This window comes from Stigmatopora nigra, chromosome 4 (assembly GCF_051989575.1).
Source record: "Stigmatopora nigra isolate UIUO_SnigA chromosome 4, RoL_Snig_1.1, whole genome shotgun sequence".
In the NCBI taxonomy this organism is placed as follows: domain Eukaryota; kingdom Metazoa; phylum Chordata; class Actinopteri; order Syngnathiformes; family Syngnathidae; genus Stigmatopora; species Stigmatopora nigra.
In genome coordinates this window covers 14,045,185-14,056,553 of record NC_135511.1, presented here as the reverse complement: position 1 = coordinate 14,056,553, position 11,369 = coordinate 14,045,185, and the positions used below count along the sequence as shown (strand labels likewise).

At 37.6% G+C, this 11,369-nt stretch overlaps 1 protein-coding gene across 1 annotated transcript; it reads left to right on the top strand.

Moving 5' to 3' along the window:
- Nucleotides 1–43: 43 nt before the first annotated feature.
- Nucleotides 44–10,559, top strand: LOC144195290 (intraflagellar transport protein 81 homolog). Its single transcript, XM_077714825.1, has 18 exons — nt 44–930; nt 1,006–1,109; nt 1,175–1,355; nt 1,428–1,517; nt 1,659–1,724; nt 2,035–2,145; nt 2,749–2,833; nt 3,112–3,275; nt 3,340–3,435; nt 3,528–3,674; nt 6,446–6,595; nt 7,534–7,662; nt 7,806–7,895; nt 8,379–8,465; nt 8,585–8,656; nt 8,921–9,006; nt 9,651–9,696; nt 9,805–10,559. Exons 1-18 carry the CDS (start codon nt 787–789, stop codon nt 9,985–9,987), a joined length of 2,031 nt encoding a protein of 676 aa, XP_077570951.1. The 5' UTR covers nt 44–786; the 3' UTR covers nt 9,988–10,559.
- Nucleotides 10,560–11,369: the final 810 nt, after the last annotated feature.

Here is an 11,369-nt window from a genome sequence, read left to right as displayed (position 1 = left end):
ATTTAATACAGGCTTTGACGTCGCCACCTTACGTTCAAAAGTTGACTCACATAACGTTTTTTGTTCACTAAAATGTGAGATAAATTGGTTGTTGTGCATCGGGTTTTATTTCATTTTATGTAAAATAGAAATAAGTTTATATATATTTGTGAGTAGAGAGAGGGAAAGCGCTTTATGCATCATTTATGAACTGCTGCAACGCATTGATCCGATTGGCTACCAACCCAGAACACTTTTCTAGTATCCATGGCAACAGTAATAACGCGGAATGATGTTGGTGCATTCTAGTTTCACTGGAAAGTCAGGATTTTCAGCTACAACCCAGATAATAGGAGGGGATAGAGATACATGGGTGAATTGGTTGCTCGAACAGTGAAATCAGACCCTTTATGGGACACTGTGTGATTTTCTAAATTTTCTAGAGCTATGGTATATTTTTTAATACGCAGGACGTTTTATGGATATGTTAACCATCTTATTGATGCGTTTGTTAGTCCGGTGTCAAGCCTCGTTTTCATAAACCCTTTTTTTTGGAGGTGCCAGCACTTGTGATTTAATACATGGAGTGGTATGCATGGTGTTAAGCGTTAAAGACGCCTGTGAAGACAGAAATAATAGCCCTACATATTGAAGTTATAGAATTTCCAACAACGTTATTTCATTTGAACGCACCATTTGCAATTCGAGGCAGGAACGTAGCAGAGTAGCTTAGCTTAGCCAACGACAGAAGCAAACATTGCAAAAGGTTTATAGCGACTTTATAAAGTCGCCCGGAATCAAAACACGATGAGCGAGCAACTCAAATTTATTGTTGAACAATTGAACAAAGATCCGTTCAGGAAAAACTTTAATCTGATCACATTTGACTCACTGGAACCAATGCAGCTGCTCCAGATCTTAAATGACGTTTTAGCTGAAATAGACGCTAAGGTAAGCAATATGCCTTTTTATAACCTTTTTTTAAACCATGCCAGTTTGCAATTCATAAATCAGTCTTATTTTCAGCAAGCTGTTGATATTCGCGAGGAAATGCCCGAACAAACTGCCAAGAGAATGTGTGCTCTCCTCGGGATGCTGAAATACAAACCACCTGGCAACCAGTCAGACTTGTAAGTTTTTATTAATGCACAATTAAATTTTTCAGATTCATGATTTGTACCATGTTCCACATTAGGAGCAGTTTCAGACAGGGTCTCGTGGTAGGCAGCAAACCTGCAGTCCATCCCATCCTACACTGGCTTCTGCAGAAGGTCCCAGAACTTAAGAAGAGAGCTTACTTGGCTCGCTTTCTTGTAAAACTTGATGTTCCTGCAGAGTTCCTGGCAGATGACGTTATTAGTGATACATATCACCAGGTTTTCATCACCCAAACTCACCATAAATGCGTGAAAAGTCAATGCAACTAACACAAAGATGTATGTTCCTAGTATGAAGAACAGGTGGAAGGATTTAAGACCAGTCATAAGGAATGTGAGGTCCTCAGAACATCAGGCTTTTTCACTGCAGAAATCAGAAGGGTAAGTTCAACTTTGAATGAATTTGCTGTGAAATTGTGATCAATTTTTACATCACCTTTATTGTTAACCTCCTATGACTTGGCGTCCACATCACATTTTTGGTAAGGACACCATATGAGTATTTTTGTTGTTTCTTAACAGGACATAAGTGCAATGGAGGAGGAGAAAGGCCCATTAATTAAACGTGTGGAAAGGTTGAAGAAGAGGGTGAGTCAACTCTCCCAATGGGCTATTGCTTCTCGTAATGCTCATAAGGCTTTAGGAATCTAGGAGGAATGAAATCCTAATCCTTGTCATATATTACTAGCCTCTTTAGTAAATCTTGACAGGGATGTGACAGCTTGTAAAGTTGCTTTAATAATGAGCTGTTGATCTTACTTACATCCAAGTCATTCCAAAAGGTCGAATGTGATCTATGAGAATGTTGCATGTTTATTTTTAGGAGCTGCTGTCCACCTTCAGATAGGAAGGGGTCCTTACAGATACTATGCCTAAAGTGGATTTGTCTCTCCTCTAGGTGGAGTCAGTGTCCAACCATCAACAAATGCTGGAGCAAGCCAGACAGCTCAGAGTTGAAAAGAAGAGAGAAGAGAATTTGGCCAACCAGAAGCAAGAACAGAAGAACCAAGTAAAACTTTAGCAGTTTTAATTTCAAACCCTTCATATTGAAGCAAATGCTGCAATGTTTTGTATGAACTACTTCTGTTACTTTAACTCACTTCAGGAATCAATTATAGTGTTAGAATATGTAAACTAGAATGTTTGTTATAAAGTAAAAAAGAAGGAAAAAGAGAGACTCGAGCACATCAAAACGTGTTGACTGTTAGGTTGACTGTTTTACAGAAATTATAATTGTTAATTAAATAGCTTTAGGGTTGTACAGGCGTGTGTACAAATATTTTTCTTAAAAACTGCTTGTGCAAAGTTTCTTAACATTTAAATTATTTTTTAATATGTTCTCAAAATTGATTAGTTACACCCATTTTACAAACATTCATATTTAATGTTACATTTCTTGAAATGTTATGTAACTATATGCCAATTCTCTAATATTAGATAATTAAATTCTACTCACAGCCTCAATATATTTGGCTCTATACTTAATCCATCTTATTTTTTAAATAACCACCAAGACACTTTATTCTTTAATAGTGAATATTATTTTGTATGCGTTCAACACCATTAAAATCAAATACTCTCATAGATAGTAAAAATGGTCCACTTTTTTCAGCTTTTTCAGGCAGAGCAAAGGCTGCAGAGGTTGCAACAACAGTTAAAGGACATGAGACAGGCTGCAGCTGATGCCAGTCCAGATAGTAAGTATTTCCCTGTACTGTTGTGGGGCTACACTGCAGTTTTATGGGGTTATTAATAGAACTCCTATAAAATGTATTAAACCTTTATTTAACCAGATAAAACCCATTGACATCAAGATCTCTTTCACAAGGGTGACCTAAGTTCACGCTTATTTTTGCCCCGCTAACACTGGTGTGTAGTGCCAAAAAAAGGAACTTTCTAATGTCCAGTATATTCCACTTATATTTGATTGGTATTACTAAGTTTTCCCAATTTGAGAAACAATGCTTTTTTCTAGGCTTAATGAAGAGGCTTGAAGAGGAGATCAAGATCAATTCCTATATGGTTTCGGAGAAACTTCCTAAAGAATTGGAAGTTCTAAGACGTACTGTTCAGTATCTTCAGAAAGTGGCTTCAGAACCCGCTATGGGTCATGGTGATCTACTGGAGCTGGGGGAGAAGGTCAGGCTGCCCCGTGAAGTTTGATTTTGTTTTTTTTACCTTAGTTCACTCTTATTTTTGGCAGATTAAAGAAGTGGACTCTCAGATAAACCAGCTGATCGAGAAGAAAATGATGAGAAGTGACCCTATAGATGACAAGTTGACACTCTATAGGCAGCAGGTGCCTGTTTAGGATTTTCCTAAATTTGTGTAGCCTTTGTAGTGTGGACTGATCCTGGAAAATTAGACTCTAACTGATTACAACTCCCTCAGGCCTCTATCATCATCCGTAAGAAGGAAGCAAAAGCTGAAGAACTACAGGAAGCGAGGGAGGAGTTAGCAACAGCGGAGCGGGAGGTGAAACAGAAAACCAACCAGGCAATGACCTCCAATGGAGAACAGGTCATCCGGGGTGACGAGGTACCTTATTTTTGCATTTGTTTACAACAGCCACATTTAAATAGGAAGATTTATTTAAAAAAAAATAGGTCAAACACTATTTATAGATGAGTTGGAATCAACTATTCCGTTTCTTCCTTTTTGAATGGGATAATATTATTACTTTGTTTTGTGTGTGTTTATAGTTCAACCACAGAATAGCAACAAAAAAATCAACTTCTATTTGTGTCCAAACTTGGACTGCTCAGTGTCTTAACAGAACTCATCCCTTTTCCCTACTCTCCCCCACATTCCCATAAAAATCTTTAAATAGAATCCAACTGAGAAAATCCAGAACAAGAAACTCTACTGGAAAAAAAAAAGCCTGGAAGTCGCACTTTCCCTAAATCTTTAGTTTACTCGCTTATGTCAACCAACTACTTTAAATAAACTTGTAGGGCTATAAAGTTTGTTCTTTATTTTATTCCATGACAGCGAATTTCCAATCTTAAGGCCGTAATGTCTTCTTTATGAATAGTTTTTGGGTTACACTGACAGGGAAACGAAAGCATTTTGTCGATTTGTCAACAGAAAATATAAAGGTTCAGTTTGACTTGGCATGTACACAGCGTGAAGCCCAATTTGATCTCAACATGAAACCCTCAGTCAAACCCACGCGCGCTATATTGCAGCATCCTCATCGTCTTAGTCCTTTAGTACAGGGAACTGGCTGCTAATCAACCCCAGATAATTGGGTTTTATACATTATGACAGCTTTGACATATCTATCAACTCTATTAATAGCGTTATTTATAGCCACAGTCCCAACATGAAAATGCTACTGAAGCCAAAATGTTGCAGGCAATTTTACAGCCTGTCTTTAATGGCAACACATTTTCTCTGATCTGTAAGGCCCAAAATGGCTATTTTTTTTCTTCAGAAAGTCCACAAATCCTTGCCCTAAGAGGATGCTGTTATTATTTGTTGACTATGCACATTTTTATGCACTCTTTGCTTTGACACTTGACTCGTCTGATCTGCTACTGGGCCAGAAAAGGGACAACGTTTCTTTGATTCGTTCTGCATTGTAGACATTTCAATGTAGCATCTGGGATCAGTTTTAAGACGAAGCAAATAGACAGCTTATTTTGGGCTCAACGTGCATTTTTTTGCATTTTCTTAGGCATTCCATCAATTAGATTAAAACATCAGATTGCTTTTGTATTAGGAAGAAAACAGCTATTCTTCCTGCCTCAAACAAATATACAACTCCATTTGAATTGGATTGCTCATTACCATAATAACAAATGAATGGATAACAACAGGTTAATAGTTTTTCTTTTTAACATGCCTTAAAAATTGTAATTCAGATAACAAAAGCCTAAACAACACAACATAACTTGAAAACTCTTGATTTGTTGAGTCTGTAAAAGCAACTTTGTCAGCTTATCTTACAATCATTACCAAATCCATGTAAGTTTTCAAACACATTTTAATTGTCCATCCACAAATATTGAAGCTATAGAATTTCACTAATTGTTCAGAGTAATTAGTTTTTCAATTGTTGACCAGTTCGTGACAACCTCTTGTTCATTTCTAAAGCGATGATGAGCAATTACTTGTCCTAACAAAGAGGGTCCTTGATTCTCTAGGTTGCTAAAGTTAATGGAAAATCTTCTTATCAGACTCTCCCATAGTTGAGGCCATCAGCCACAGTGGAGATGACCATTTTATCAGTGGTATTTTCCATCCTCTTGCTTGTGTCATCACCTCCCACCCACCATTCCAACTGCAGAAAGAACAACTGCATCTAGTCCGGGCTGGTTGTCGATCCCAAAATTGAGCGCGAAACCACAGTGCTTATATATACACTGCATTTATTTGAAAGATTCATCCTTCTCTTCATTTCCAAGTGGTCAAAAGTGCGACGGGTGAGTCGCCCGTTTGGGAACAGCATACCTTTTGGGAACACGCTGTCATGCACAAACACTATGCAGTATTATTCTGCCCTGTTAAGACCTCTCTCAGCCACGACTGTCCTTGATGTCCTAAAATACACATAGAATATACTCTCTGAACCATCACCCCCACCCACTCTCTTTCTCTCTCGCATGAAGCTTCTCGGGTCCCCAAAGGACATGAAGCACATTCTGTGTTTTCTGGGACTGTTCTCCTGTGTCCTTGTTCATTTATAGCTGCTCTTCATTGTGGAGGAGCTTCACCGTGTCCCGGTAGACACAGACACTCTGTGTGGGGCCCAATTGAACATTCACTTGCAGCAGTGATTCTGTCAGATGGAGTTATTTGTCGGACGGAGCCCGACAGATCGAGTGACAATTCCAGATTAGGGCATGGGCCCTAGGGCCCTCGTCTGCTGTTTTTTTTTAAACCCTTTCCTTTCATAACCTTTATCTAGGCGTTGAACAGTTATATCCAGTTGAGAGATGAATTATAAACAATGATTTTGGAGCTATTAAGGTCATTCCAGACTTGGAAGACGCACTACTTTTAGTACCACTATTGTTGATTAACCCAGTTTACAAGGTGATGGTGTCATATTTATGATATTATTTAATGTTATGTTTACAATATTGGACCTAGTAACAGGGTTTTAAATTCAAAAACTAAGATAGAGTTTTTATCTTGAGCAGTGCTGATCTGTTGGTTTTTTTTACTCAGAAACTACACGGTTTTGTATTTAGATTTTATTTAAAATGTGATGGGCGGGGCTTAAAATATCCTCCATTTCTGTAATGACCCAATAGTGACCGCTGACTGGTATCAAATGTATTGACTTCTTTTTCCACCTATAGTTAAAACGTTTGGTGGCAAAACTGCGAAGCAAGGGTACGGTGTACAAGAAGAAACGCCAAGAAATCGCCGAATTGAAAGCAGAATATGGCGTTCTTCAACGGACTGAGGAAATTATCAAGCAAAGGAATGAGGTGGTCCAAGAAAAACTGGTAACTACAAATAAGACAACATTTACTCAACATTTTTTTATCCCACATTTTGTTGCATTGTATCTCAGACAAATTGCTCTTGAGCAAGGGACTCCTGAATTACTGTACACTGAGCGCTACACATTGACTCCCTCAGTCTTCATTTGATCTCCCCGTTCACGCTGCCCGTGTTAACATTGGCGTGCTGGAAGCTTCCTGGAAATTGCTTCACACCTCTTTGTGGTCCCAGCGCCTGACTTGTTGATAGGCTGCCCGAAAGAAGTCATGCAGAACTGCTATTTGCGACAGCTGCATCTGCTACCTCTGCTCTTTCGGCATCCCTCATTGGGAGTTGTTAAGCTATGACACTTTTTAGTCACATCATTTGGATGTGACGAGTTAGTAGCACACTTGTTCTGCAGGAGAAGGAGGAATAGACCCAAGGCCTGATTTGAGTGCCTGTGGAAAAATGGTTGAAAACCTCATCACCACGTGATATATGAAAACTGAGAAAAAAAAACCGCATAAAACGGGGGAATCGTGTAGTCAAAATTAAATTATGATGTTCATCATCACCTTTATTGCTATCCAAAATGGAATCTAACCAAAACAGAAATAATAACTCACAAATATATAACCATACAAGTTGACTTTATATTATTTTTCAACAGAGAGCACTTGTGAAAGAAAAGACTGACTTTTCTGTTTTTTTTATAAGAATTTCCAATGTTTATTAGACTCAAAAGCTGTAGTCAAAACACCATTTCTTCCATGTGGTCTTCCTACTGATCTCTGTGCTAAATTTCAGGAAATTGATTCTGAATAGATGCGGTGTAAAAATAGGTTATGAGTCCTAGGAAAGATACAAAGCGCAATCGTAAAATTGTGCAGTTTCTGCCTTTTCAGGCCTTTTTTTTGTCATTCCTTTGTTTACATGTTGATATCTTTTATTGTTTTAGCAAATTGTGGAAGCAGAGAAGGGAATATCTGGCTACAGTAACACTCAGGAGGAACTTGAGAGAGTGTCTGCCATCAAGAGTGAATTAGATGAAAAGAAGGGACGGACATTGGATGATATGTCTGAAATGGTCAGTTTTTCTAGCTGTATTAAAGCAACCCGAGGAATGCTATAATGACATTGTTTGATTGCATATACTATAGTTATATACATTTACTGTTTGTCATATTAATTTGAGCATTTTTTGAAAATATTCTGACTTTGTTTTAATAGGTGAAACAATTAAATTCAATGATAGCGGAGAAGAAGTCGGCTGTTGCTCCAATTATAAAAGAGCTGAGGTCACTGAGGCAGCAGTGTCAGGTGAGCGGAACTTCTCAGAAAATATTGTACTTGGAGTCCATTGTAAAAATATTTGAATGAAGATAATACTCACTAAATGCCCCCAAAAAGGAGTTTTGTTATGAATGAAAATGTTTCACGATTACAGACTTGTCCGAGCTTTTTAAATCATTTTTTGTCTATTACTGTGACGGGGCACGTTAACAATCATTTACATGATCCAGAAATAAAAATGCATGATGGGAAAGACCCACCCGCATTGCTGGGCTAAAGGCTGGGGATTAAATTTTCCTACATGTGTTCCATCTTCCGCTTGACTAGTCAACCAATCAAATACTGCAACCTGAGGACAGAAATAAACTTTGTAAGAGGACATTGTTGGTCAAGTTGCTTAAAGTAATTCCCAGTTTCCAGGGGTACTATTATTGCAGGGTGTTTGAATCATCTTGTTCTTTTTTAGGGTGAAATATGTGACGTCCTATTTTTTTTTTTCATATGGACCAGGTGTTAAATCAGGAATATGAAGAAAAGAAATCCCAGTATGAAAGTTGTGCTGCTGGTCTAGAGAGTAACAGATCGAAATTGGAGCAGGTATAGTTTTGTTGTAAATTTTGCTAAAAAATGGTCATTTGACCTCATTTTACCTCATTTTTTTCCTTAAAAATTTCAGATTGTCTGACAGTAATATTTATTTTTATTCCTCTTCTCAGGAAGTAAAAGCATTGAGAGAGGAAACAGCACAGGAAGAAAACAGATATCATTCCATCAACTGCAAGTCAGAGGCAAGAATAAGAAGACCAAATGAGAAAATGCAGTATAAATATGAACATATTAACATAAAATGACAACATTTACAGCACTAACCTACCACACTAATGAATTTCAATGAATCTTTCAAAATGCTTGCACACTTTGGCGACTACGATGCCTCAAATACACCCTCCAAAAACATTTCATGATCAGTTAAAAGGAATTTAGGAAAGTGTTTCCACAGCGTTTAACCGCAAATAGGAAAGAGCTTCTGACTTTACATCTGTTTTTCACAGATTATTCAAATGCAAATACAGCGGGCGGCAGAGGAGATGAAGGCCTACGTGTCCTCTGATCTTCAGGAGAGAAAAAAAGCCATCAGGTGAGGATGTTGTGTCAAACCGACCAATGGGGTTGCAAGAAGAATAACCTTTTGTCCCTTCATAGAGCTCATCTTACTTCACAATCAGTTGAGCTTCTGCCAGTTCATTATTTTATTCCAGATAGATAGATGAGAAATTTCTTAGCGCTCATGGTGCTTACTAAAATATGATTTACGGCCAGGGTGTCAGACTCGCGGGCCGTGTTAACGTCAACTCGATTTGATGTGGGCCGGACCATTTTAGTTCTCATGTTTAGATTTTTTTTAATAAATGGATTAAAATAACTTGATTAAAAGCCCTGAATATTCAGTTTTTTATAAATTTGTTTATTTTAGCTTTTTAAAAATATATTTTTAGATTTTACAAAATGATTTTTTAACTAAAAACACAGAAAAATGGATTAAAAATCTACAATTATTGATTTAAAAGGAGGAAAATCAAGTAAATTTAAAATACATCTATACTCTTCATTTTAATTTGGTCCTAAAACAGAAAGTCGGCACTCATGATTTACTTTCCCGGGCCACACAAACTGATGCGGCGGACCAGATCTGGCCCCCGGGCCGCCACTTTGACACACACAAAACATTGCTTTTACTCTTAAGTGTGTTTTGATATGTATGTGAATTTTTGTTGTTTGTAGGGAAACGTACATGAAGAACATCGCAGAGCAAGAGCTACTGGGCAAGGTGAGCTATTTATTTTGTCAATTTCTATAGAACATTTTTTGCAGTGGGTAGATATGGAATCAATGTTTAAAATGACAAATGAATCTTTTGCCTCAATGTGGACCGCAGAAGTTACGTGAGAAGCAGAAGCTGGTGAGGGAAAGCCACAGTGCTAACATGGAGCAGATGAAAATGTGGCAAGATTTGGAGCAACTGATGGAATGCAAGAGACAGTGCTTCATAAGAGTGCAGAATGAAGCATCTGTTGGTCAGGTCATCCAAGAAGGAGGAGAGGATCGGCTCGTGCTGTGAGGACTGACCTGACTTTTATACATACACATGAATCTATTTTATATGTGGAATCAGAAGGCCTTATTAGCATCTTTCATTGGAAAATCGAGACTGGAATTGTGAGCTCAGCAGTATATTTTGTAATAAGGTTTAAGAAGACTTTTTTTAAGTGTCTCACTAGATGTATATATATTTATATACGTTCTTATCTTTAATATACTTAAATCCAAGTGTCCAGTGATAGCGGCACACATACTGTTGGACACGATCAACTATTTATAGCAGGAATAAGTGACCTTGGACTCCGTTTCTCACCAATTTTGGAGATAACTGGAGTCGTGAATACAATTGGATAGAATTTATGTATTTTTGAGGTATGCATAGTGTTTGTTGAAAGTTTTAGCTGGCCATGCTTATTTGGAAAGATGGAAAAACATTTTTTTTTAGTTCTGACGGCCTTTTATGATTAATATATGCTGTGGAATCCAAAACGGACTTGAGTTTTTCCTCTATCATGTCAAGTTTTTTCTCCACATCTTAACTGATTACTAAAACTTACTAAAATAATAGTAGTAAATAAATATTGCACTCATTGCCAGTTTCTTCTGTATTTTACTACCTTAATTGTGGATATTTTATTATTATTTTGATAAAACAGACACGCATATAAAGTACATTAAAAAAACTTGCTCTGAACCAGAAAAATTGAGAACCGCTTTGAAATCTGCATTTAAAAACTTGTTAAGAACAGCTGACTCAGCCAAATTATCTTCCTCAAAGTTATGTAAACAGACATATTTTGATACTGATGTTCATGCCTATTATTTTAAAATTCAGGTGCTTGTAACTTGATTGTTCCCATTTTGACTTCTCATGTTTCATATTCCAAGTATAATGGCGGTTTTGGAATATCCTTTTTCTAATCTTCTGATGACAGTCAATGTATGAGGGTCTTGTGCCAAACAGCCTTCGTACACATGGATATCCAACTGTGGAGTATGGCGTTATTTTTAAAGCATCTTCGTCTAAGGGCCTCACTGGGCTGTGACAACAGACGCTGCACGTCATCCCTGTCAAGTTACATGCAATGATAGCCCTTGAAGAGCACGCCTGGGGCAAAAGGTTATCTAAATGTCAATCAGCAATACTGCTTTGTTTAACCCTTTCTACGTCACTCATTGAACTCAGTGACTGCTGCTAATGGCGGTGTTAGACGTCCAATCGTTTTTGACTGAGAGAGGGCCAGTGTTGTGGGAGTGTAATCAATAGTATTTGTTTTGTAAAAGTCGTATTAAATACATAAATAGATCAATTTAATTGCAAGTTATGTGGGAACACCTGCAGAATTGATGCACGTGTTAGCTTAACTAACGGCTGCTGACATTCCTAATTTTATCTATAAA

Excerpts from the sequence above, each read along its gene's own strand:
- LOC144195290 (XM_077714825.1), top strand. The coding sequence starts at position 787 with ATGAGCGAGCAACTCAAATTTATTGTTGAACAATTGAACAAAGATCCG. Across the intron at positions 8,657-8,920 it reads CCATCAACTGCAAGTCAGAG|ATTATTCAAATGCAAATACA; the intron begins GCAAGAATAAGA and ends TGTTTTTCACAG. Across the intron at positions 9,007-9,650 it reads GAGAGAAAAAAAGCCATCAG|GGAAACGTACATGAAGAACA; the intron begins GTGAGGATGTTG and ends TGTTGTTTGTAG.